Source organism: Astyanax mexicanus, chromosome 13 (genome assembly GCF_023375975.1).
Source record: "Astyanax mexicanus isolate ESR-SI-001 chromosome 13, AstMex3_surface, whole genome shotgun sequence".
In the NCBI taxonomy this organism is placed as follows: Eukaryota; Metazoa; Chordata; class Actinopteri; order Characiformes; family Acestrorhamphidae; genus Astyanax; species Astyanax mexicanus.
Window position 1 is genome coordinate 36,458,414 of NC_064420.1, and position 27,480 is coordinate 36,485,893.

The 27,480-nt window shown below is 36.7% G+C and overlaps 1 protein-coding gene across 2 annotated transcripts in view; it reads right to left on the reverse strand.

Moving 5' to 3' along the window:
- ephb2a (eph receptor B2a) overlaps positions 1-27,480 on the reverse strand; it is a 114,362-nt gene that overhangs the window by 66,669 nt on the left and 20,213 nt on the right. For both annotated transcript variants that reach the window (XM_022663104.2, XM_022663103.2), the window contains exons 2-3: positions 23,714-23,778; positions 21,209-21,893 (exon numbers count right to left, since the gene is read on the reverse strand). In XM_022663104.2, the coding sequence (XP_022518825.2) occupies positions 21,209-21,893; positions 23,714-23,778 (750 nt within the window). The remainder of the gene's footprint in view (positions 1-21,208; positions 21,894-23,713; positions 23,779-27,480) is intronic.

Consider the following 27,480-nt stretch of genomic DNA (forward strand, 5'->3'; position numbering starts at 1 on the left):
CGCTGACATTTTTGAATATCGTGAACATTATACCCTGAAATATTGTGCCATATTACCCAACCCTAATTATCACATCAGGGTACTACTTTTTTTTTGCTGTTTTTAGCAAAAGAAAAATTCACACTCTTCTCATTTCCTATTAATTATATCTACTAGACACAAATGATATCTATCCAGTATCATTTATTTGACTTTAATCCTGGATATATGGAGATATTTAGAGTGCATTATTAGTATCATGACATTCTGGATCATTGACTTCTGTTACAAATCTGATAAATATTTCTTTTATTTTTTAATATCTTAGTTAGGGGTGTGTCATACCATATTATATGCAAAATGCAAAATAATACAATTTAATTTTTCATTTTTTTGCAGTAGTGTATTCTTGAAATATATATATTTTTAATTTGAAAATACAATGAAATATTGTGATATTATTTTAGGGCCATATCGCCCACCTCTATCAAGTAGTTATCATGACAGGCCTATTATTCTCCTGTGAAGTCTCCTGTGAAGTCTGCATTTTGGAGATGAACATGCTGGATTGGACAGCGAAAAAGAAAAAGGAATCAATCCAATCTTGCCTGAAACAACACACTCACTCACACACACACTCACACACACACACACACACACACACACACTGTGTGAAGTGATGTTGTTTAGCTGTGTGTTGCTTCCTGTGGTGCAGTAGAGTGTTAGTACTCTGAGCATGATAGCCTACTTTTAGAGGCTTTTCAGAGCTAGATCTTAAGTGAAGTGCTTCAATTAAAAGCAGCTCATTTTAAAGCTCAGTGGCTTTTATACTCCAGATTCCACAATGGGCACACTGTTAAAAATAAAGGAGCTACGAATAGCTATTTAAGTGATGCAAAAAAACACTTTTGTTTCCATTAAAAGACATTATTTGTAATAGAGATGTCCAAGTTTGAAGAATATAAATGGGTTAAAACCTTTTACATCAAGTAATAATTGTTTACATCTTTAAGGAACCAAACATTCTTCACTCACAGAAGCACCTGAAGCAGTTTATTTTTAGAGTGAATGAGCAGACAAGACAACACAAGAAAAGACAACCATATTTTCCACATTTGATGAAAATGATGTGACTTCTGCCTTTAACCCATTCGTGCAGTAAAAAAACAAACATACACACGCAAACACACTACACGCGCACACACACATATACACACACACAGACTGGCACACACAAGCCCCAAGCGGTGGGCAGCCATTGCCACTGCACCCATGGAGATTTGAGCATGCAAATTCATTCAGTTAAAAATGATGGTGTTTGGATAAACAAGGGAAAAGACAATAACTACCTTATTTTAAATCATATTACTTATTTTATTTCCTCTACCTTTAGTCTTTATTTAAGCAGTGGCGGCAGATCCATACTCGTGTTATCAGAGCACTACTGTATACTATGCTGGCGGTGAAACAACAAATGGCACGCTTAAGCCCTATCCGGACGGGAATAGTTTCTTAGGGAGACATCTGTAAAAAAAATATTTTACATTTCTATTCAGTGATAAAACTCTTGCATCCGGACTTTAATTAAAAAAACAGGAGGACCAGTGGGTTTTTGTTTGGCTTTCTCGGTCACATGACATCGCGTTCAGTAGCTCCTCCATTTCCACTCGCTGTTGTGTTTACGTGGATCTCTGTGGAAACGTGGGCTCAAAGTGTAATTATGATGCGTGAAAGAGGACAAAATAGCTATTTTATTACACGTGAGGTGACGATGTGAGTCCAGACAGGACTAAAATTAGCAGAGGACCACAGAGTTCAGCGAAAAACAGTAGATAATTCAGTCTGTAATTTTCGTTCCGGACGGGAATAAAATCACAGAGGACCCCCCCCCCCCATAAAAGAGGAAACTACCTCAGGAACCCCTGAGAAACTAATCCTGTCCGAATAGAGCTTTAGTATTAGTTTTTTATTTTGTCACAAACTGTCTGTTTACCAGCTGAAAGATATATAAGCTATATCAGTATAAGCATTATAAGCATTTATAAGCATTTATTTGTTTATCAAAAGACTGGATGTTTTTTCTATGTAAATTCCTCTCACATATGACTTGAGTAGCACTGCTGAGGTAAATTAAGTATTAGAATACCCCTACTGGGATATTTATAAGTAAATTGTACTGCTGAGGTAAATGTGTGACTAGAATAGCTCTGCTAAGGAAGAGCTTGACTAGAATAGAACTGTTAAAGTAAATGCATGATTGGAATAATACTTTAGACTTTAGACTTAAGAGAAATCACTCTTTCAATAAATTCTATGCAAACTTATAACGCACTTGGTCCGGATGGCTTTCCCGTTGAATTTAAAAATATTTAAAGACAAGAATAACACAAGTAAAATCCTTGTTGGTATGTCTGCCGGGATTTTAAACATTTTCAGTGTCAATAAAATCTGGAAATTTAGCCCAAATGTCTGTCATTTCTGAATACTGCAGTATAAATCACAGAACATCCAAATACTGCAATGTCATTTATTCAGTGTTGTTCAGCCCTGGATATAAAACCCACGAACACTGCAGAAATTGCACACACACACACACACACACACACACACACACACACACAGAGAATTTTGTCTGTGTAGACCTTCATTTCCCCATACATCCTAAAAAAAGTGCGTTGTGCATTCTAAAATTTGACCTTGCCCTTATCACAGGCTTAATGTCTTTGGACACAAAGCAAAGGTCAGCCCAAAAGGTTAGCTGTGCTTCAATGCACAGCTAAACAAGTGGAAAGTCCTGGTGGCTCTGAGGATTTAATAATACAGCATCAATTCAGTATGCTGATCTTTGATGATGACTCACATTTATCAGACAAGCATCACTTCAACCATTATTAACAGCACTACATTCCATCATTTCTGTGGAATGCACGATATTGCATGATATTGGATAAAGCAGATTTTATTTTAAACTGTGAATTTATCAAATTTTATACTTTTAGTCTTGGAATAGCAGGACATTTTACTATATTTGTAACCCTTTTAAAATATTGTCATTTTTATAAAGGATGAATAAAGTGGATATGTAAAATCCACAAATGGAAAAACTGAAGTTAACTAAACTAAACTACCAATAACTCCACTGACACAGATCCATATCCAATCAACTGCCTCCTGAAATGTAATTTTGACAGTAAGTTTAACAGTCATGTCACCAGACCTACTCCCACTGAAAATGTGTGGTATGCTATTGGATGCGCTATCAACACTCCACCTCTTTAATTTAAAGAGGAAACTAATGTAAAGGGTCTGTTTTTTTGGAGTTTATATATTTGTCCCCTTGTACTTTTTTTAAGGGCCAAACATTTGAGAGGGTTCTGGACCTGTGTGGATGTATAATGACTTTTTAAAATTAATTTAAAAGCTGTCTGACCAACTTGTACCCACCTGGCAAGTTGTGAACATCCTAGTTTCTGTCTACAAGGCTCTGAGCCTGATAGTGATTTTGGCCATAACTCCCTTATTCTGTCACTTATGAGTAAAAAGAAACCTTTAAGTGTAACAGAAAGTAATTTGATTTATATTGTGATACATATCGAGTAAGTTTAGTCGTGTCACCAGACCTACTCCTATTAAAAATGTATGGTGTGCTATTGGACGTGCTATCAACACTCCACCTCTACTGCCAAATCTGGAGAAATTGCATCAAAATATTCAATCTGCATAGGAGTGATTATTGATATATTACAGGACACCTTTAGGAACCTCTACAACTCATGTTTACACATGCGTTACACACTACTTCTGAAAGCTCAATAAATATGTGCAAAAACTGCAAATAAAATATCAGTCTAAATGAAAATCACTTATTATTCCTGGTAATAGCGCTGGGCGATAAAACGATATTGACTTTTATCGCAATATATTTTTCCTCGATGACTATGATAAGCCGGGGCGATTCGCTGAACTGCCTGAGTAACACTCTCCACAATCTGTACTGCAGTAGAAGTGTATCATTTCAGAAACTTGACTTTATTCGTCCCACTTCCATTACAGGTCACTTGCTTTAAAATATTTAAATGTTAGCATAATTTAAATGCAACAAGTATTAAAGGCTATTATTTTATTAAACATTAGCAGTAAATCATCTAAAAAAAACAAAACAAATATAAAATAGAAAAACATTAAAACTTATGTAATGCATACTTTGTATATGACCAAACTTTATTAGGCTAAAACTAGACTAAAATGTTTTCATCGACTAAAACTTGACTAAAACTAATAATATCCGATGGACTAAAATGTAACTAAAACTCTTATACATTTTAGTCAAAACACTAAGACTAAAACTGTATCAAAATCACCTGTCAAAATGAACACTGTGATATACTCTTGTATTTTGCTTTATGTAGTTGCCTGTTGTATGTTTGTATGTTGTCAATCCACAATGCTCCGAGCCTGCTAGTGAGCTTGGCCATAAATCCCTTATTCTGTCACTTATAGGTAAAAAGAAACCTTTAAGTGTAACAGAAAGTGATTTGATTTATATCCTGACACATATCGATATCGGCTGATATGGAAAACTATATCGTGATAAGATTTTTTTCCAGCCCTACCTGGTAACCTTTCTCTTCCTTTCAAACTGCACTGCAATTCGATACTTCCTTCTATTTTTGCAACTATTTCACTAACTATGAGTGCAGAATCTAATAAGACTCTAAACAAATCATACCATTTTCGTTACAAATCAGAATCACTAATAAAAATGAATATAATTGTGTTATTATTATTGTATAACAATGCCAGCATACTGACATGGACAATATATTGTCTATTATGTACAAGCAAAATAATTACAAGAATAAAAGGAGATTAGAGAACAGCATTAGTCATCCTTCAGTAAAAACAATATTTTCCTCTATTTCATATTTTATTCCATTAATTCTGTGGATTAACAAAGACTGTAATGTGATTTTCCACTGACTATAATACACTTGGCTCAGATCAGAGGCTTGCATGTTTAGTACTAGGCTGCTTTAATACACCACAACAAGACAATGCCAGAAAAATCATTTCACCCACATATCAAAGGAAATGTAAACATCTCCGACTTGCCGTGTCCTCGTACGACCATGTAACCTATTTCCAAAGCCAGGAAGAAGTGCTTTAAGAGCTTAAGCTGCTGCTGTTGTATCTTTTAAATGAACTAAATGACCTTTGTATTGCTGTGCTGTTGGATTTGCTGGCTTAAGGCATAACTAGGCATAATAAAGCTGGGCAATTATTTTTTTGCATCATGATGAATTTGTCATTGAAATTGATAAATGATACACTTCTCCGAGTATACAGCTCTGGAAAAAAGAAATAAGAGACCATTATTTATTTTATATCATTACTTGCATATTTATGATATTTATGATCATAACAGCTTCGGGAAAAAATAAGAGACCAGTTAAAAATTATGATTTTCTTTGATTTTACCAAATTGAAATCCTCTGGAATATAATCAAGAGGAAGATGGATGATCATAAGCCATCAAACTAAACTGAACTGCTTGAATCTTTGCACTAGAATAAAGTGGCATAAAGTTATCCAAAAGCAGTGTGTAAGACTGGTGGAGGAGATCTTTTTTCCAAGATGCATTACAAACTATGATTAAAAAACAGGGTTTTTCCACCAAATATTGTTTTTTAAACTGTTAGAATTTTATTGATATTATGAATTTGTTTTCTTTGCATTATTTGAGGTCTGAAAGCTCTGCATCTTTTTGGTTATTTCAGCTATTTCTGATTTTCTGCAAATAAATGCTCTTAATGACAATATTTTTATTTCTATAAATTCTATAGTTTATAGAATAAAACAACAATGATAATTTTACTAAAACATAGACCTATAAATAGCAAAATCAGAGAAACTGATTCAGAAGCTGAAGCGCTCTCTTCATTTTTTTCAGAGCTGTATTTTCGATTTCATCAGTGCTTACAAACACACTGACCTACTGATCATTTTGTTACAGAAAGTGTAATTAGTGCTGTTTAATTAGATAAAATGCAGCAGCACATTCTGTACACAAATCGCTGGGCTGCAACAATAAGGCTACATAATCGACATGTCTATTATTTAAAAATTTCAGTTATGCTTAATCATTAAGGACTGCTTACCCACTCAGTTCACCCTCAACAGATTTCCACAATCAGATCTCCACACAAACCAGATCTTTACACACTGATTTGCTCTTTAGTTCGAATGTGCTTTGGGCTTTCCCTTCATCCCTAAGGCCCGAGAACTTAATCTACTTTCTATTCACATGAAGATAAAAGTGGAGTAAAAGTGCCTCTCCTGGCTGCGCTGATGAGATTAGGTTAGTGTGTCTCTGCCGCGGCTGGTCTCGGGGACGGCCTCCGCTGCTCTACTTTTCTGCCTCTGTGAGTTAACGTGTTTATCTTGGGACTCTCCAGACTTCACAATCTCAGCACGGTCACGCCATCATCAACATGCGAGCGGATCTCCGGCATCAGAGCATACGGCACCATACATGCATTTATTTTCAGTTCACTCACTTTTGGACATACTGTATTATTGTGTTGATTTGACATTTTTTATTCATGCAGAAAGGATGCACACATTCAAATCATGTAAATTTGATGCGCAACATTTTTCAGTGGCATGTATTTATTTAACACTGTAAACATTTTTCCCGAAAGCATGTTTTTGAGGGTGATTATGAATAATTTGAATGTGTTTTGCAATTTACATATCTTTTTTTTTTTACTCCCGCAGGCTTCTACAGGGCTTAAACAACACAACATCCTGAGTCAGGTTAAAAATAATCCATAAACATATAAAGAGCTTGGCATCAACATGCTTTTTGGTTACTATGTTAATTATGAACAAATATTTTAATATATTCACTGTTTTATTTATGCTCAAAAAAATAACTTGCCACCTGGATTTTACTAAGCAAATAATGTGGGTTTGCTGCAGTTGATCAGGTCTAGGTTCAGCAAAAGTATGTGCTGAAAGAATGAGGTCAACTGACTACCTAAATATACTGAATATAGACCAGGTTATTCCATCAATGGATTTTTTCTTCCCTGGTGGCAGGGGCATATTCCAAGATAACAATACCAGGATTCATGGGGCTAAAATTGTAAAAGAGTGATTCAGAGAGCATGAGATCATCATTTACCTCATTGAAAATCTTTGGTTTTTAGTTTTTACCATCTGAATTCTAAAACTTATACTACCATATTTTCTGCACTATAAGGAGCACTTAAAATCCTTTAATTTTCCCCAAAATCGTCATTGCAGCTTATAATCCGGTGCATTTTATGTATGATTTTTTTTTAGTCAGGTTGTAAAAAGCAGTAAAGCCGCTGAAATGTAGCATAATACAGGAGTTTCAGTTTAGTTTTCCAGCACTGAGACTGGAGCAGTATTAGCATTAGCTGCTAACTGCGCTAAGCGCTAGCTCTTTAGCCGTTTAGAGGTGAGTATTATCGGCTTGTAGTCTGCTGCTAAACCCGGCTAGCACTGCTAGAACAGTATTAGCATTACTTGCTAACCGTGCAAAGCACTGATCTCTCTCTTTTGCCATTCAGGGGGAAAAGTATACTGGACAGTAGTCTGTGTGTTTACCGTGTTAAAAGAAGCTACGTGGGACAAACTGCTAGCTAATATCGCCCTGGTTTACCAGAACACTTAGGGTTCCTCTGTGTAGCTCTATTAGTATTAGCTGCTAACTGCGGGTTTTCAGGAGTTTTTTACAGTTGCTCCCAGCAGCGAGACCTTAATGCACCTTATAATCCAGTGAAAATAGAACAGAAAATAGATGTTTATTTATAGTGCGCCTTATATTGTGCTGCGTCTTAAAGTGCGAAATATGCGATATTTCAAAAACTTTACAAAGTTCCAAAACAGGAGTTGAACATACAGGAAAATAGGAAAGCACAGCAAGGAACAGTGAAGCCCTAAAATAAGCTAGCGCTAAAACATAGTTTTGCTATGCTGGCGATAAATCTATAAATTTAGACCTTATCATGTTTTCACAAGCCTCTTTAATTTAGAATTTTAAAATGAAAAAATAAAATAAAATAAAATAAATAAATAAATATATATATATTAGAGACCGACCGATATGGGTTTTTCTAAGGCCGATGCCGATACCGATCATTAGTGGTCAGAGTCAGCCGATGGCCGATGTGACCTGCCGATTTTTAGGGCCGATATGCTATCTTATTATATTTATTTGGCATGCTTAAAATCATATTAGTAAGAGGAGGAACAACAGTTGTAAACTTCACACAATTTATTGAAAATAAGGTTAGCATTTTATAGTGACTTTAATGTTACTATATCACTATATGTTAATAAAACAAATATTAATTTTATTTAGATTGTATTATCCATAACATTTTATTTTATTCATTATATAACATATGTTCTATATACACTATATATTCATGTTTATAGTAGAAATATTATGTTGGCTATTATATAAAATTTACTGTAGGGGCCTACTAATTAACAAATGTATGACTTGTTGCAGTCTGTTAGTCTATTAATTATTCATTTTAATATGTTTAACAGAGTGCAAGAAGACTTCCATAATGTGACAACTTTAGATAGTTACTCCAAAACGGCAAAGCTCATTTCTTCTTCAACTCCATGCAGTTGAAAACGAATGGACATGGGAGGACAATGTTATAAAATGTTCACATTAGGGCTGCAGCTATTATTTTACAAAAATGGGTGACGTTTAAATTAAGAATAAAATTATAAATAATGCAAAAACAGACATGTGCTGTAATTTAAATATAGCTTTATCTGTTTTTTTTTCTTCTTCAAATGAGCTCCTTAGCCAGAGAAACGCGTCTCATCAGCTGTACTGGAGGTTCGGTGCGTGAGCGGAAAATGAGTTGAGAAAGCTGAAGAGCGCGGACTTTATAGGTTCAGGATAAAATGAGCTTTTATCAGAAAAGTCTGGAGGGGGTTCTAAAGTAGAACCCGACAAAACAGAAAATTCTGCTCATCGTTTCATTTAATATCTAACAGCGCAAACCGCTTTAAACGGGTGAGTTTTACAGCAGAACAGCAGGAGGCGGCACTAACGCCGGTTACTAACGCCGTTACTTTTTTCAGTAACGAGTAATCTAACTAATTACTATGACTGTAACTATAACGCCGTTACCATTTCCGACACCCCGTTACTGCACGTTACTTTAGCAGCTCTATGAACTTTTTTTTTTATTTCGCTTTGCCCTGGTTAACCCCTCCTCTGTCCGGTGAACTTGAGCTTCTGGCCGCTGTGCCTGTGGTTTGGCGTGGTGAAGTGAGGCACAATTGTGACGATTTGCTGCTCTAATCAATTCAGTGATTGCCCTGGACAACCCAAGTTCCGAATTAAGGACGTTAAGCTCTTTTTAGCTGCTCCGGTTTTTGTGGTGCTGCTGCTTTCTATTTTAGAGCTTAGATTCTCTGCCCGAATCCCACCTGACCTGAGGACCGACCCGAAATCAGGCTCCTATTTTTATTTTATATAAAGCTCTGGTGTGATAATCACAATGTTGCTAAGTAACCAATTATTATTGTTCACTAAAGCGAACGAAATAGCGAAAATTGAAAGTGAAAAACATTTGTGTTAACTGAATCTAATAAAAACGGTAATTAAAAGGAAAAACATAACTATCTCGAACTGTATTTTGTGTTTATAAAACTAACTAAAACGAACTGAAATTACTGATAGAATATCCTCATTTTTGTGTTTAATTTATTTATAAGCGCTGTTGTACAGCGGAGTTGTACAGCGGGCGGTGTTGTGCCGAGCGCGCGGCACCTCGTGGTCCTGTTAGTTCTTGTGTAAAGCGCTCGCGCTAGCAAGCCCACCCTAAAATGAACAGAAAAAATAAAAACAAAATTAAATTAAACTATAATAAAAATGAAAACTGTAATCACGTAGCTCTGGGCGCACGTGAACGCCTCCGCGTTTGACTTGCAGCATTGTGTGTAGCTGTTCTTAAAAATCATTTAAATTAAATAATAGTTCTATGCTTCTATGTTACAGTGTTAATTAACATAATTCTGATTATATTTCGCTCATTCAATCAGCCCGAAAACAGACAGTTTATGGGGCGGATCGGGTCAGGCTCATAATGACAGTTTATGGTTCGGGCTTGGGCAGAATGTGCAGGGCTCCGGCTGGGTCGGATTTTTTGGGCACGATCTAAGCTCTATTCTCTTTTGGTGAAGCTGTTATATTAATACCATTTTAACGGGCATTAAATTGTTGTTTTTGTCCATTATTTTGTTTTATATATACATATTTTTTTTGAGTGTGGCTTGGTTTGTTAAATTTCATCCCCAGACGTTTTTCCGCTTTTTTCAGTATTACAAGTTTTAGTAATTTTCTTTGGTTGTGTGGAGAATTTCGTTTTATTTTTTTGAAATTCGTTAGATTATATTTTTGTCAACATTTTGGGTTTATTTTCGTTTGTTATTTTTTGTTATTTTTCTAATAATAATAGTAAATGCATAATTGATTTCCTTTTTTTGACGGGCGAATAATAAAAAGTAACGCCATAGTTACTTTTACTGGTAACTAATTACTTTTATAGTGGAGTAACTCCGTTAGTAACTCAGTTACTTTTTTGGAGAAGTAACGAGTAACTATAACTAATTACTTTTTCAAAGTAACGTGCCCAACACTGTTTATATATAAGGAGAAGTACAGTCCTCATCAGCGCAGCTGATGCTGCGAATATCCTTAAACAGTTTTAGTCCTGCCCTTTTTCATTTCGTCTAAAAATAATTTAAATACTGAAAATATCAAGTGTTAATTTGATTTTATTTACTTAGATTTTCGTTTCTGAAGAAGAGACGTCAGTTATTTTATACTAGAGCTTATAGATAGGGCTTGCTTTGCATAGTCAGGGCGCATTCCAAATGCACTCCTGCCATCAACGCTAAGCATAGTTTCGTTTGGAGAGAAATGCTACAACACCGATGCAGTTGAAATTCTATTCTTTTTCAGTAAATGAAGCAACATCACAGATTACTAATCATGAGAGAAAATATAGACTTTGGGACACTGGATTGTAAAAATGGATGCCTTACCCGTTGAAAGTCTTGCTCACTCTTGAAACCTTGCGCTGCGTTCCAAGTAGCTGCCCGCAGATGTGCCGGATTAAAATCGGCGCGGCCAAATAAGAAAATCGGCCGATGCCGATTGATAAAAAAATAACAAAAATCGGCCGATTAAATCGGCTGGCCGATCGATCGGTCGGCCTCTAATATATATATATATATATATATATATATATATATATATATATATATATATATATATATATATATATATATATTACTATATATATATGGTAATATATATAATATTATACATATTACCATTGCCTTTACTAAAACCCAGAAACACAGGAGAGTCGTGGTGTCCCACAAACATGCTGCATGTATCATGTAAATCCTAAATTATTTGGGATAAGTGATACAAATATTACCAAAAAATAACACTGAGTAATCTAAGATTTTTACTTTGAAGCAGTTAAAATGATCATGTGTTCACAAAATCCCACAAAAAGAAAAAACATTAATTTGTTTTTTTTCCTTTCTCAGAGCCCTGTTTTTTATATCTTTTCTTTATTTAGTTATTGTTATTTACAGGTTTAAATGTTTTTCCACCCTTAGCTGTGGTGGAAAGTGATGACATACAGAAATACATTACTACCCACAACAGTCAAACAAGCACAGAACAGTCCACAGAACAGCCGCAGGCCAGTAATGAAATTACGGTTCTGTTCTTCATCAGGTGCCATGTGGAGGAGATAATAGAACAACTGCTAAACTGCATTACTAATATTAGTCTTCACAAGAGCAGCTGTCTCATTATATGCACAAATACTCTACGTATACATTAATAAACATGTTTTAAACACTATAAAACCTGATTAGATATGTATTTGAGAAATGTTAAAGGCTAAAAATTAGGATTAACAAATAAAAAAATATTTATTTTCAATTATAGGACTCCTGCATCACATACATAGCTGTTTCCCTTTCCTGCTCTGACACAGCCTTGAAACCTAATGAAGTGTTTTTAAATGAGCTGATGAGATGAGTCAGGTGGGTTAGAGCAAGGAAAACACTAACATGAGTATTGCAGGAGCACCCCAGGCCCAGCACTGAGAAACGCTGAACGTTAGGCCTACATTAGCTCAGTGTGACTGAATCACCTCAAGTGTAATTTTATTACCATTCATATTCATTAAGCTAATTTAGGAGTTGAAAAAATGACATACAGCTCTGTAACAAATTAAAAAGACCGCTTTAGTTTCTGAATAAGTTTCTCTGATTTTGCTATTTAAATGCATATATTTAATGAATATTGTTTTATTCTATAAACTAAGGGCAACATTTCTCTCAAATTCCAAATAAAAATATTCTCATTTAGAGCATTTATTTGCAGAATATGAGAAATGGATGAAAAAAAAAGATGCAGAGCTTTCAGACCACAAATAAAGCAAAGAAAACATGTTCATATTCATACAGTTTTAAATACAGAGTTCAGAAATCAATATTTGGTGGAATAACCCTGGCTTTTTCATGCATCTTGGAATGTTCTCCTCCACCAGTCTTACACACTGCTTTTGGATAACTTTATGCCACTCCTGCTGCAAAAATTCAAGCAGTTCAGTTTGGTTTGGTGGCTTGTGATCATCCATCTTCCTCTTGATTATATTGCAGAGGGTTTCAGTTAAAGGTAAAATCAAAGAAACTCATATCAAATGTCTCATCATCAAATTTCATTCTTTATTCTTTTCATTTTTATTTTTTAGCTGTGCATCTAACAATAAGGGAAGTACTGTATTGTACTGTGTAATACATGGTGACGCCCAGAAATTTTCATATGCTGATCTGCTTTATGCCGAAAAAATGACAAATAACACACCCTAGATTGCTGCTATGTCTCAGGAAAATATGTAAATTATTACAGGTAGGGTCTGATTACACATTAGATTAATTTAGTGACTATAACAGCATTTCTTGTAAAAACGTCTTGGACAATATATTGTCAGAGAATTTTTTGCAATATACGACATTTTGACATTTTAAGTCCATTTGATTTTACTGATGTTATAAGTATAACAAGGCAGTAACATCCTTTTAAAGAGCAATGAACTTTTAATAATGTGGTTTAAGTTTTATAGTGTTTCTTTTGTCAATAAAAGTGCAATACATAACATTTCAGCAAATTACATGGCAGATTCCACAGAGTTCATGAGGACACAGTCCCTAAATGTAGGTAATACGAGGTTACCAGTACACTCACACTACTTATGCCCATGTCCATGTTCATAGCAATAGCTGAGGACATGGAAAGTATGGAGGTCACTGTGCTTTACGCTGCTGCAAACAAATTAGCCAGCTAATGCAAATACTGGAAAATGTACAGAACTGCCCTTGAGCACTATAAAGGTCAGTGTAATAGTTTTCCATGTGCCCTCCTCTAACTGTGCTGGATTGATAGCGCTGACCTCAAACAGACGCAGTATAATGGCAGAAATTAAAAGAGTAAAATTGCACAAAGGGTCAATCATTATTATAATTATTATTACGTGGTTGTAATGCATGTAATGATGAAATAATACAGAAAATATATATAAAAAAATAAATGTAGAAAAGCATTCAGACGTGCAAACAGGTCTTCTGGGACAGAAACAACAAGCCTCTATCTACAGCTGTGAAACTAACATAATGAAATGTAGCACTGTATATTTACCATAACCCCCCAGGGAAGGTGATATTGATTGGAATCAATCAATAATTGATTAGAAAGTGTAACAGTACATTACCGTACACTCATCATGTTTACACACATATGCAAGCCTGGCTGGAAACATCCCTTTGGCTGCGTGCCATCTACTTAAAGCACAGTTAATTCATTCATGTGCAATCCTATACTCTGAGGGCCTGTTATCAGGCACAGCTTCAGTTTAGCCCTGAAATGAAAAGGATTTTCCCCCATGTATAATCCCATCACAGGGGTCAACTGCAGGGGGGCATTGAGTTGCTTGCCCTTCCCCGCGATGCTATGCATTAAACACAAGGAAATGTACAGCAGTAACTCTGCATTAAACAGTGTGACAATAAAATAAAGGGCTTTTAAGCTTCAGGGCCCAATCAGAATCACTGTGCTGTTTAATGGGGTTGCCAGATTCGAAGTTTTCCCACCAAAGCAGAGCAGTTTGAAAATTACTGTAAATTGTGGGTGAAAATGATAAATTCTCTAGGTCTGTTATTTTTAAGCAGGATTAAAACATTGCTTTCAAACAGAGAACATGCCTTATGTTTTATTATATAATATTTATGGTAGTTTATAAGCTTTTCTGAGGCAAACTGAACTAAAACCAGGGCGGTTTGTAACAAAACACTTTTTTTTTTTTTTTTACAATAAACCGCACGTAATATGTTTTCAGCAGACCACTATAAACATATCACATGCTTCAGATAAATCTGTAAGACCTTTAATAAACATAACGTAACTTTACAAAAGATAATATAAAGCCAAACACAATTTATTATTAATAAACTGAAACGAACAATATGTACTAATATGTAAACCAAAATGCTCGCACGGGTTGCCAGGTTAAAGACACAACATGAACGAAAGGCAAAACGAGTTCAAAAACGTATTTATACTCTTTAGGCTAACGCAATATTTTTACTGTTTGCACATTATAAATTTTATATAAGCTAATTCCGCTATTCTGATAAAACACAACAACATTTTAGTGTTTACTCGTCCTGGAGAAAATCTGCCATCTCAGCATCAAAATGAGCCAATCCATCAATCAAACGTATTGCTAAAATATACTTAAATTTTACTTTAATGGCTGTGGAGTTTTTGAGAAGGATTGTGTTCTATAGCTGGCAACCTGGTGTGTGGAAATAGGACTAGGGAATGGGCAGTGGGTGGAATCAGAGGCTGAAACTAACAAAAACAAAGATTTCTGCTCAAAATGGACAATTTCAAGAAAAATTTACTGGCTAAAGCTCTGCATGCATTTTTCCTTAATATCTGATGACACTGACACTGATCATTTTATAAGTTAGTACAGAAAATATTATACATATCAATCAATCAATCTAATTCAATACTCATACTCATTGGGAATATACTCATTCCCAGCCCCAACAATATTTAACCCAGTTCGGTGACCACGATCCCCATTAAGAAAGTATTTCAGTCAATGCAATATTTATTTATATATATCTTTTTCACCGCAGAAAAGCAGGAGTATGTTCAATTTTTAATCTTTTCTCATTAAAACATTCAGTAGTTCAGAATCCGGGCGGCCTTGCCCCTGATGGAAAAACGCATATAGAATGGCAGCCAGGTGGACGGGCTCTGCTGTCTCTAACACATTACTGCATGTTATTGGAAAAGAAGAAAAGGTTAGAGGGATTAACTGAATTAGCACCTCCAGTGTAATTGCTAGAGGTGTGACAAAGTCTCTTTTTCGCCCTTGGCTTTTTGACAAGCATGAGACATTCTAATAAGCTGCTTCTAGCTAGCATAATATCCTTGGTGCTCTACTGAGATTGAAAGACACAGGCAGAAATTCACCACAACTAAATCGCCATATGGATTTGATCAATATTTATTGTTCTAATTAGCCTCTGAATTGACGTTCTTGTTGGAAACAAAATTGTTATTGTTTTTTACTGTTTTCCAGCTAGTTAAGACTGGAGAAATAGCATCATTTTTAAAGGATCCATATTTAAAAAAACTTATTTTTATTGCTTTTTTTTTTGTTAATAAAATATTATGTTTGATGGAGTATGTAAAAACTGTTACAGGACTATTCACACACAATCACATTCCAGCCCATACCAATTTTAAAATTAATCTAATTAAAACTAAATTAAATCTAAGATCTTATTTAGCAATCAGTGGTTTTGTAATGTCACAAAAAACAACCTATTTTACACATACCCAAATATTTATTCTACACTAGTTTAGCTCCACCCATTCACATTTATATTATATGGATTAAATGTTTCAATATAGAGTGTTTTTTTAAATAAAACATAATAAATAAAAAGTTTTAATTTAAAATTTAATGTGGAAGTTAATACAGTATGGACAATTTTAGCCAGATACCACCGGTCACAGTCATTATCACCAACAGCACTTTCACTGTGTGTGGTAATGTCTTCTGTTATATTTTCTATTATGTTTCAAGGTACACATGTGACCCTGTGTACTGCGGAATGTTAAATGTCTTCACAGCTTCAGAAACAGAAAGTCCCATCCAGCTGCAGCCCACTATGTGGTCTTGCACCAACTCCCATAATTCCCACTGCCTTGTCATTACCATGCTGGTAAGTGTTTAACCTCTCTCACAAGATAACACCTCAAAACTTATACACACATGTGGGCGTTCCTTAGCCAGTCGATGAGGTAACACTTCATGATCAACTATGATTAGTTACATACTGCTATCCCATGACTTCTGGCATGTCAACATGTTTGCATTTTAAAGGCACAGTAACAAGAAAAGATCATGGTCATGTAGAAATAGGAATATGTTACAATGTAATATAATATGAATATAATGCAAACCTAATCAATTTCCATCTACTTTCAATGAATAGAATATTTGTAAATGCACATATTTTGATACAGAAAAATCTGTTATCTGTTATCAGCACTGGCCTAGAAATGTTCATGTCAGTGCTTCACAAAATTCCAGGAATATAAGACCCAGCTGTCTTTCATAATTTAAGAATCAGGGTTCATTAATATGTCTCCTATCCACATGCACAGTCTCGGGTCGAACCTTTTGCCCAAAATACCAAAGAAGTTTCCTTTAAATTTTAGAGTCACCCTGCCTTATTGTATAATTCAATGTATATTAGGACTGGGCAATATATTGTCTGTATGGATGAATCAGATACATGTACATGGTGGGATGGACCTGTGTGAAAATAGCTTGGTTCCTGGAGGGAGGACACCTAACAGACTACAGTCTTGTGAAAAATAATGTAATAAAAACTTCATAATTAATGGAGCAGCATGATGACTTAATTTCATGATCTCAAACAACATAATCTGGCTCATGATAATGGGTCAGGGAAATGCTTGCTTAGATACACAGCTAGCTATTTAATATTTGCATATGCCATATATTTTATTTTTGGTGTTACAAATATCAAATATCAAAGATCAAGCATATTAAGGAGCAGTAAAACAACTCCACTGAAGTACAGCGTTATACAGGAGTTGGGTAGGAGAGTATTATCGGCCTGTAGTCTGCTAAGCGCTAGCGGTTAGCCGTTAATGCTAATGCTCCAGCTTTAGTGCTGGAGAAAGTCGTGAATCTAAGATTACTGTAAACAAACGGAAGCGCTTTACTCACCCAAATAGACAGTTTTTAGGAGAGAAATTTCTATAGATTACCATTCAGTGTTTTTTTTAAAGCTCACCTTCCGTCGTTTTTTCTTTCATTTTAAAATGTCTAGTTGTGGTCTCTAGTATGAATGAATGACATGTGAGCCGTTTTTGTAAAAAAAAAGTGCTCAGGTGTCTCTGTATAGCTCTTTTTTAATGGACTGTTTTAGGGGTGTGTCCAAAATGACCGGATTCCAGCTTTGCTCATGAATATTCATACATGCAAACAGCATGCAAATATCTCTCCTCTGATTGGCTAGGAGCACTGCGACGCCCCTCCACCGCTCTGCCGCTCACTGCCTCCCACCTCCTAACTGATGAGCGGTGATGTTGCGTCGCTTCAGCTCCGCCTCTGGGAGTTTCTCGAGCCAAGGTGGGCTGGTCTGTGAGTTTCTGCCTACGTAGGCAGAAAGATAATTCAAAATTCACCCGTTTTTCGGAGGGGGGGAGGGGGATTTCTTTGCTTAGCTCCTGCAGACAATGGGGGCTGCAAAACAGTTTAATGTGCAGGTGTACACATTCAACTCGGAGAGACCTACTGTATTCCACAAAAAACAAGAAAAATTGGATTTTCGCGGAAGGTGAGCTTTAAGAATTACATTTTTTGTTACTTAGCTTAGCTTTACCTAACTTAGTTGCCTACTAGGCTGTAGTATTTAAGGTACTACTAAGGAAAAATAAGGAAAAATAAAATAAAAGCTAATTTCAGCTTCCTATCACAGAGGAATTTAAGGAATTAACAAAAATAACTAATTGTGGCACCACCTACCCCCTTTCTGAAGACATACAACACCCTAAAGTTAACCAGTTAACCAGCAGCAGCTAGGTTGCTGAGTGTTCTTAGGTTGCCCAGTTCTTAGGGGGAGGATTTCACAGAGAAGGGTTCCACTCAAAAACAAGAAGAAGGGGTATAAAAGAGAGATGGGATTGGGCCTTAGTTTGTTGTTCTGGTACGAGTAGATCAGGCACAGCGGTGCTGCTGGAGTTTTTAAACACCTCAGTGGAGGTCATAATGTTATGCTTATATACTGATGTGTACTGATGCTTTTACAGTATACTATGTTCAGGTTTCATTATATTGCATGTCACCATTTTTGGGAAATATATCAAGATTTGAGTTTTAGGACTGCAACGATTAGTCTACAGTATATACTCGATTAATTAAATTTGTCAACCGCAAATTTCATTGTCGGTTAATCGTTAATTTGTAACAGTTCCGCATTACACAAAGTGCTGGAGACAGAAGTGCAATGGGAGATGAGTAAATGGCTCACTCACACAGTTCATACTCTAAAAACTCCCAAAAAAAGTGCCCAAACACAACAGATTACATATTTACTCACTAAATATTAGTACTTTCCACATTTAAACAACACCTAGACATTTAAATGCCTTTTAAATCTCGAGTTTAGAGATGGTGGACATGGCAGAAATAATCGTTGACTAGTCGATTAATCGAAAAATAATCATCAGATTAGTCTACTACCAAAATAAAAATCACTTGCAGCCCTAATGAGTTTTTATTCATATTGCCCAGCCCTAATGCATATACAGATTATGTTATAGATATATTGTCCTAACATGACTACAAAAAAAAAAAAACACAGAACAAGCTTCCTCACAAAAAATTACCCACTCGAACACTGCCTCCCACTAATGATAATAACTACACGAGAGCCTTTCCAGCGCTGCTAGAAAACGGGAGCTTTTATATCACTTTGTCTACTTGCACATCTTGGATAAGCACCACAGGGGGATATATTAGTTGTGCTTGATATTTGAATGGAATCACCAGGGAGAGCCGTGTCGAAGCGTCCACGCCGCTCCCCCTCCACACTCCAAATTAGTCAATTAGTAGTGTCATTAAAGCGGTGGCAGCGAGGGGGATTAACACCAGGGGAAATAAAAGAGACAATCTGCCGCGTGCTCGCCGAGGATACTGCCGATTTCCATCCATCAACTGCTCCAGATGGAGGGACATTAGTAATTTATATTCTGTCAACAGTGCCCAGGAGAACTCTGCCAAAATCATTTCCTCATTGCATCTCCACTCTCTATGAATGTAATCATATCTGCTGAGAGCTGGAAGACGGGGGAAAAAAACACCTTCTCCCTAAACCCTTCCATAGGATAGCATTACCGCGGCCTGCAGGATTAGCATTACTAGCTGCTAAAGATTCCTATTCATTACTGTTCCATTATTTTTACAGAATGAAGAAGACCCAGGCCGTGCTGACAACATAGACAACATAGACAACATAACTTTATTATAGCATTATATATTTTTGTTTAACTGTGTGTATATACGTGTGTGTAAGTTCTGTGTGAGTGTGTGTATGTGTGTACAGTACGTGTGTGCCGTCAAGCAGGCCCTGCACATATTGAAAGTGGAGACAAAGAGCTGGAGAAATGGAGACAGATAGAGGCGAAGACACAATGGCTTGATGTCTTGCTGGCTCTCATCATTCCACAGAGAGTGAGTGTTTTATAACTGCAGGGCTGCATTACTGTACCACGCATCCGTGCATGTGTGTGTGTGTGTGTGTGTGAGTGAAGGGAGGGCAGCGAACCTTCTTTCTTGTTAGCACAGATACAGTGCAGTAAGAAGCAAGGTTTTTATTCCACCATCATTTTGAACAGAGATAGAATGTCTGTACTGACTGTATAGTGATTTTTTATTGTCTATATTAATGATTTGACAGCTCAAAAGAGGAAAGAAATCCAAATATTAACCTTTTATATCAAGAAATCAGAAAAACAGGGTTCATACACTTTTTAACCAATACATTTCCATGATTTTTTCATGATTTATCCATGCCTTCAAAGCACATTTTCCTGACCATGCAATGCTTTAAAAAAACCAGTGCAGACATGGACAATAAAACCAAAAATCAACTAAAACTATAATCAAAATTTAGTAGGTCTAAAAATAATCTGCTAAAAGTACAGCCTACACACCATGGGGTTAGTAACGTGGTGTTATTACTAAACTTCCCAAAAAAAAAAGGAATGAGCAAAGTTCATCTTTTAATATATGAAATTTATCAGAACAATGTATCATTTAATGGTCAATTCTCTGGAAAGGGATTAAGCAGACTATAGTAGCAGACTAAAATTTCTATCCATCCATCATCAAAGCCACTTAATTAATTCTCATCAGGTTGAAGATAGGATACACCCTGGACAGACCACCAATCCATCGCAGGACAAATAGACAATAAGACACTCACACACTCACACATAGGGGCAATTTCGAACGCCTCCAATTCAATCTTTGGATGCAGACATGTGGAGAACGTGCAAATTTCACACAGAAAGACTGTGTGGTTGCCCCAGCTGGAAATTAAACCCAGGCCTTATTCCTGTGATGCGACAGCGCTACCCACCGTGCAAAAATAAATTCCTTATATTTTTCTTTTAATCTAAAATCTGTAGTCCATTACCTGGCCTTAAATCCAGTTTGGAAAACAGAGGTTTTCGTTCCTATGGATTCATTAAAAACAAATCATTTTGACCAATCACAATTTTTGTTGATGGACAGATTTCATATTTTTAGGATGAAAAAATTAGCTTTCATTAACCAAACTGAAATAGCAACTGTTTTAGAAACAACCTAAAGTCTTTATAAACGGTTGGTGCTGTAAACAAATGTATTTCCTGTTACAGATATTATTCTTGATCCTCTGAGTAATATATATTTTAAATCTGGGGAAAGCGTACAAAAATGTAATAAAACCAAGCCAGCGAATGATCAGACAGACTCACCTCTGCAGATGGTGCCGTTCTCCGCTGCTTCATGCCCAGCTTTGCACATACAGCGCCCAATAGGAACCAACCACTCTCCATCTCCGTTGCAGTACAGTTTGATGGGCACATCTACCTCCTCTCCGTTGGGTATACAGGTGCCCCTGGCTGCCACCAGAGAAGTGCTCTCAGCCCCAGACAAAGTCTCAGGGAAGACAGCCCCATTGCGCACCACACGGGGGCACTTCCTGTAGTAGACCCGCACAGCGATGAGCGACATGCAGGCCCCGTAATCCTGAAAGGCCAGGTAGAAGCCGTTACGAGACACCGGGCCGAAGCTGCGCACCTCCCTGTTGATCTTCATCACGCGTCCCCCCAGGTCCACCTGCGAGAAGCTCTCGTCTGCAGCGATGGTGTCCACCTTAATCCAGGGGTTCTCCATCCAGGCCGGGTAGACTTTAGTGGCCGTGTCCGAGTCGGCCTCGAAGTAGTAGAGGTTGAAGGTCTCCTTGCAGGAGCCGGGGACGTTGGGGATGCTGCTGCAGTCTCGCACCGAGAACTTCATCTCCACGTGGATGCGCTGGGCCCCGCGTCGCCGGATGTACTTGGTGCGCACCCAGTTGTTCTGGCTGCTGTCAAAGACATTGCACACCTGGTAGGTCCGGATGGTGTTCATGTTCTCATCATAGCCACTCACCTCCTCCCACTGGAGCCAGAGCAGAGGAAGAGACTGTGAATTAGTAATGCCTTCTGCTGAAGGTGAAAGCATGTCTTACAAACACTGGATGTGCTGGAAGAGATGTGCTCCCTTTTTACAGCTATATATAGGAACATATAGGCAAGGGATGCACAATGATAGTGAAAACATAGTGGTATTAAAAAAGATTGGCATTGGCCGATCTTCTAATATTTAGATTTTAATGAAATTTCAAAGGAATAGTCGATTATTTATTTATTGTACTCTGGATAAGTAGAATTCCTGCTGGCGATACGACACTTGCATGCACTGCTGGGGTACAGCAAAAAAAAAAAGAAAAAAGAAAATGAACAGCACTTAATTCATCATATTGTATTTGTAACTTGGGGATGGAATGATAGCACTGTTTTACATCAGATACACAATATTGATTCTGATATCAAACCTTGAGGTTTGTATATGTATCTTCTTTTGTCCCCCCTTTTTTTTACAAAGCTGTTATTTATATTTGCATATTTGTCTGAATGCATATTCTACTTCCCTATGAAGCCTAGTATACGGTTATAATAACACATGCAGGCTTAGATTCTAAAGTTAAGCACTTATGTGATACTTAATGTAATGGATTGTGTGAATATATTTGTCCAAAAAGGGAAAAAATATTTACAAATAATTTGTACCAAACAATAACTGATTTATTTTAGGTCATACTGCAGTGTCTAACATTAGCAGTGGCACTTTACTGGATTCCAAACTGAGGCACAAAACTGGGCCAAAAAGATGCCAGAGTTAGTCTAAAGTGATCAACAGATTGGACAGCTCCCTGCAGCAACAGAGGAATGTGAAGACTGAGCTCACACAAGGACTTCGGTCTGTCATTAATTTAGTAAGTAATCCAGCTCAGAAAAACACTTAGCATCGCGGCGATTACACTCCAGCCTAGCCGGCAGCACTACATACTTCACATACTTTGTTTAAAAAATAGCTGTAAAAAATCTGAGCTAAACCGAAGTCCAGGTGCTGTGTTTTCATCCCCAATTCCACTAACTAAAAGCTTCTGTCCTCTGGATTTTGTAAGTAAATGGGCCACAATCATAAAAAAATAAAATGTCAGTAGAAACACTGCATTGTGCTTTGTTGCTGTGTCTGCTGGGAAATTAAAAAGTAGCATTATAAATGTATTAGGCTATTTAAATTATGCAATGGTAAGATAATGGCAAACAAAATGCTGCACAATATTCAAAACTTTTTTTTTTTCATATTTTGTTGTTCTGCAATATACTGTATATTGCAATATCATGTACTTATAATTAATTTTCTCCAGAAGCCAATGTTCCAACATGTTATGATATTAGTAATTGTTGCATTGTGTGTCAAAGACAAGAGTAAAATACATTATATTTATATATGTCATGACATTTGAAAACAGAAAGCATTTTCCTTTTTTGGAACAATTCATTTGCCTAACATTGCACATCCTGCAATTTGACCATTGCACATTATATACAACACTGTGATAATAATGCTGAAACAATATGTTTTGCAGAAAAAAATATCGGCTATCAGCTCAAGCCCAGAAAAAAGTCCCGTATCAGTGCATCCCTTATTATAGACACATTTATATTATTGTGAAAAAAGGCAGTGTTTGTATTTTGTCTTGTTATGCCTAATTTGGGTTCCATTCAAAAGCTATTTTCAGCGTTGAGCAGCATGAGTCATTGTGGATTTGTGCAATGAAGCATTGGGTTTATATAAGGTAAATGAGCACAGGGATCAGTTTACATAAGGCAAATGCAAAAAGCAGAGTAGGTCAGTTTGCTAGTGCTCACCCCTAATGACGGGTATATCGTCCAGCCCAGCTCTGCCGTCGCTGTGGTGGAGTCCATCAAAACATCTGAAAAAAAAAGAGAAGAGAAGGTGGAGACATACAAGTTAAACGCACATTCAACTTCAATGCAGCTGCAGTAATGAGACTTCTTTTTTTTTTTTGTAGCTTCTTTCCCCCCGACCATTCAGGCATTCATGAGGTTGTTAATTTGGCTCGAGCCTCTCAACAATAATTACGATCCATAATAAATAGCTTTCCTGAATGCTAAATCAGCAATGAGTCACAATGTGCCATGTAGAATAACAATGGCTCACTTTATTAGCTGAGCTTGCTTCTCTCTTATCTCTTCGGTCTTAATAAAAGGATGCGAGACCATTATCGGATTAAAGGTGTCTCGCACCGTCGGTGATGGATCACATTGTTTCCTGACATCTGCTTCCCTACACCTCACTCTCAGAACGTCTAGGAGGGAGGATCCAGTGCCATGTCTGGTGCGTCTGGCTTCAGTAAATATATATTTTATCATGGGTCAAGCAGGTGTGGGCAGATAAAAAGCTGCTCAACACACAGACGCTCTTCAGCATCCAGCTTCCAGCCATGGTAGAACATTTCCTTCCCTTTTTCCTGTAAGAATACTAGGGTTGAAACTGCACTGAAATGGCCCAGTAGTCTGACACATTTTCAATTATTCAGCCAGTTTATGCCCAACTACCGTCTGCACATTTCACTGCTCTGAGTCGTTAGAAACGGGACTCCACTGTGCTCTTTTACAGGCTGATTTCTAGAGAAGGAGATGAGGAATATAAATAAATCACAGGAGAAGAAACAGAGCAGGTGTGCAAACTCCCAAAAGATACTTAACACACATGAGAGTGGAGATAATAGCTCTTGATGAACAGAACAGGCCGACAACCATCAATATATTAACTCACACAAGCGACTGTGTGTTTGGAGTGGGCTAGAGATTGTGAGTGAAATTGAGGCTATTAGAGAAATTAAAGAGGTAGACTGTCTGAGTGATTTTTTTTATGGATACCAAATGACCAATGCTAGTATTTGTAAAGCCATTTTGGAAATCTCTGCATACGTGACTGAGATAGAAGTGGCTTGTCTATTTAGGTACTGTCGTCTTCTCCAATAAATGTGATGATAACTAATCTTAGAACCTACTTTTAGTAATAAATAAATTATAGTTAAAAAATTTGCTGTTACATGTTTATTACACACAATTTGAGTTGTTTTGGCTTGAGATGGATACTGTGCTTGCACAATCTCCACATTATCATCATGAGCCTCCTCCACTCTCTGCACAACCAGCAAACTGATTGGCTCTTTTTGTTGAAGGACGGGACTTTATCTGACTTTAACAGACACTGGGTCTCCTATATGCACACATTAATATAAGGATTTAGCAGGAAAATGACTGACATGGTAAATTGTGAAGTGTGACAAAATATCAATACTGTGATATATTGTGATATATCATCGTTTGCAATATATTATCAATAGCTGACGTCAAATATTGATATTTTTGCTGAAATACACACAGGTTCTCTAAACTCCCTAAGATTCTTTGATTTACTAAAGTTACTGCATTGTTGCTAATCAAATTAAATGGTTAAGAATATTAGTTGTCAAATTCTGTGAAACTGACACCAATAAATCAATAATTCATGGTATTTGCTTATTTAGGAGTATTTTATCTACTATGTAGAGAACTGTCTTGCGAAAGATCAACAGCAGAATCACCCTATCATAATATCATTGTCATCATGGGCAACATATCGTGATGATATTATATCAGGAGATGCCCTGTGATTCCCACCCTAGTGCACTGGGTTGGGGTCATAAAGCAAACCCCTCTAAACAGGGATTTAAAGGAGTTGTAATGCAGATATTAATATGAGGATTTAACAGTAGAGGCTGCAAAGGAATACAGGCGTTCACTCAAAACGTGAAATTTATTCCATAAAAATTGCATAAAATGGAAGAGTTTTCACTCTATTACTGAAAACACGCTTGAAAAAGACAACCAGCAAAACAAGAACACGCTTCCCTCCACCCTGTAATCATTTACACTGTGTATTCAGATTTATTTGTGTTCTAAGCAAATGACTTGTTTGTGTTAATTATGCTCCCACCAGGTGCGGTGGTCTTGTTTTGGCAGCTGGACTTAAAAGAACAACAGCAAAATGAATATTAAATGCTGGCTTTTCTCTTCTTTTATTTTAACTAGGGAGGCTCTGATATGGGACTAGGTCAAATTCGATTCCCATTTTTTTTAGTATATATACATTAATAATCCACTAATGGTGATATGTAAACATTTGCATCAGGATTGTAAGGATAACCAGCCTGGATTAGTATTAAACATAAATATAACAAAAAGAAATCAAATGCAAATCAAATGCAGTCACATTAGTAGGGATGCAATTTGAAAGAAATGATTATTCTTAATAGTGTACTATTTTAAACTGGTGCAAGAAATACTGGGCGACTGCTGAAAATGGTAGAAATAATGTTTTTATTTCTCTGTGATGCTAAATTGCTTTGTATCACTATAAGCAGAAAAGACAGTGAAGTAAACAGTTAAAAAACAGTGTAAAAAACGTGTATTGTAAGAAGCAGTAAAGCCACTCCACAGAAGTACAGCGTTACACAGGAGTTTTAGTTTAGTTATCTATCACAGAGACTGGAGTAGCATTAGCATTAGCTGCTAACTGCTATTTCCCCATTCAGAGGTGAGTATTATCAGCCTGTAGCCTGCTGTTAACCCAGGCTAGCACTGGTAGAGCAGCATTAGCATTATCCGCCGTTCAGAGGTGAGTATTATCAGCCTGTAGCCTGCTGCTAACCCCAGCTAGCACTGGTAGAGCAGCGTTAGCATTATCCGCCGTTCAGAGGCGAGTATTATCAGCCTGTAGCCTGCTGCTAACCCCAGCTAGCACTGGTAGAGCAGCATTAGCACTATCCGCTAACAGTTAGAAATTCGGAAGTCTAAGCTTATAATCTGGTGCGCCTTATGTATAAGATAGACCAGAAAATAGATGATCATTGATAGTGCGCCTTATAACACAGTGTATAATACAAAAGTAACAAATTTGCTTGAGAAAAAGATGAATCTCCTGTGCAGAAGTTGGAGTGGGTGTCTAACTTGAGTTTTGGAGTAGCTGTGTGCACAGTGGAGCTGGAGGAGAAGCTGCTTGCATTTCTCATGCAGACACAGAAAATGAAAAAGTCAGAAATAAAGCAAATTTGTGCTTAGGGCACCTAAATGGCTAGAGCTGCCCGTGCCTGGCCCTATATGTATATGTACTCGTGTTTAACTTTAAGTATAAATTTGCTTTATCCATTACTAACTTGCCAAATATACTCACCAAAAGTACGTAAAAAAAGCCAACACCCCTCCTTGCCATACAAACAAAACGTGTATGTTCTTAACTTTATATGGCAGTTAAAACATCAGAAATTGACAGGAAGCGCATGCCGGCAGTACAGGACAACTTAAAGATTGCTAAAAAAAAAAAAATACACGCAAAACCTAGTCTGCATATCTCAAAGCATCTGCATTCACTTATCTATTTCCATGAATATTCAAGGTACAAAACTGAAAATGAGGGGTACGAAAGATCAGAACTGAATTGATCGGAATTTGAAATAAATGTGCTAGTGCATTTCCTGTGCTTGTCTTGTCATTTTTGCTCAACAATGGCATCTTTACTGAAAAAGGAAAAACTTTCTGTGGAAGTTGATGTAAAAATTTTATTG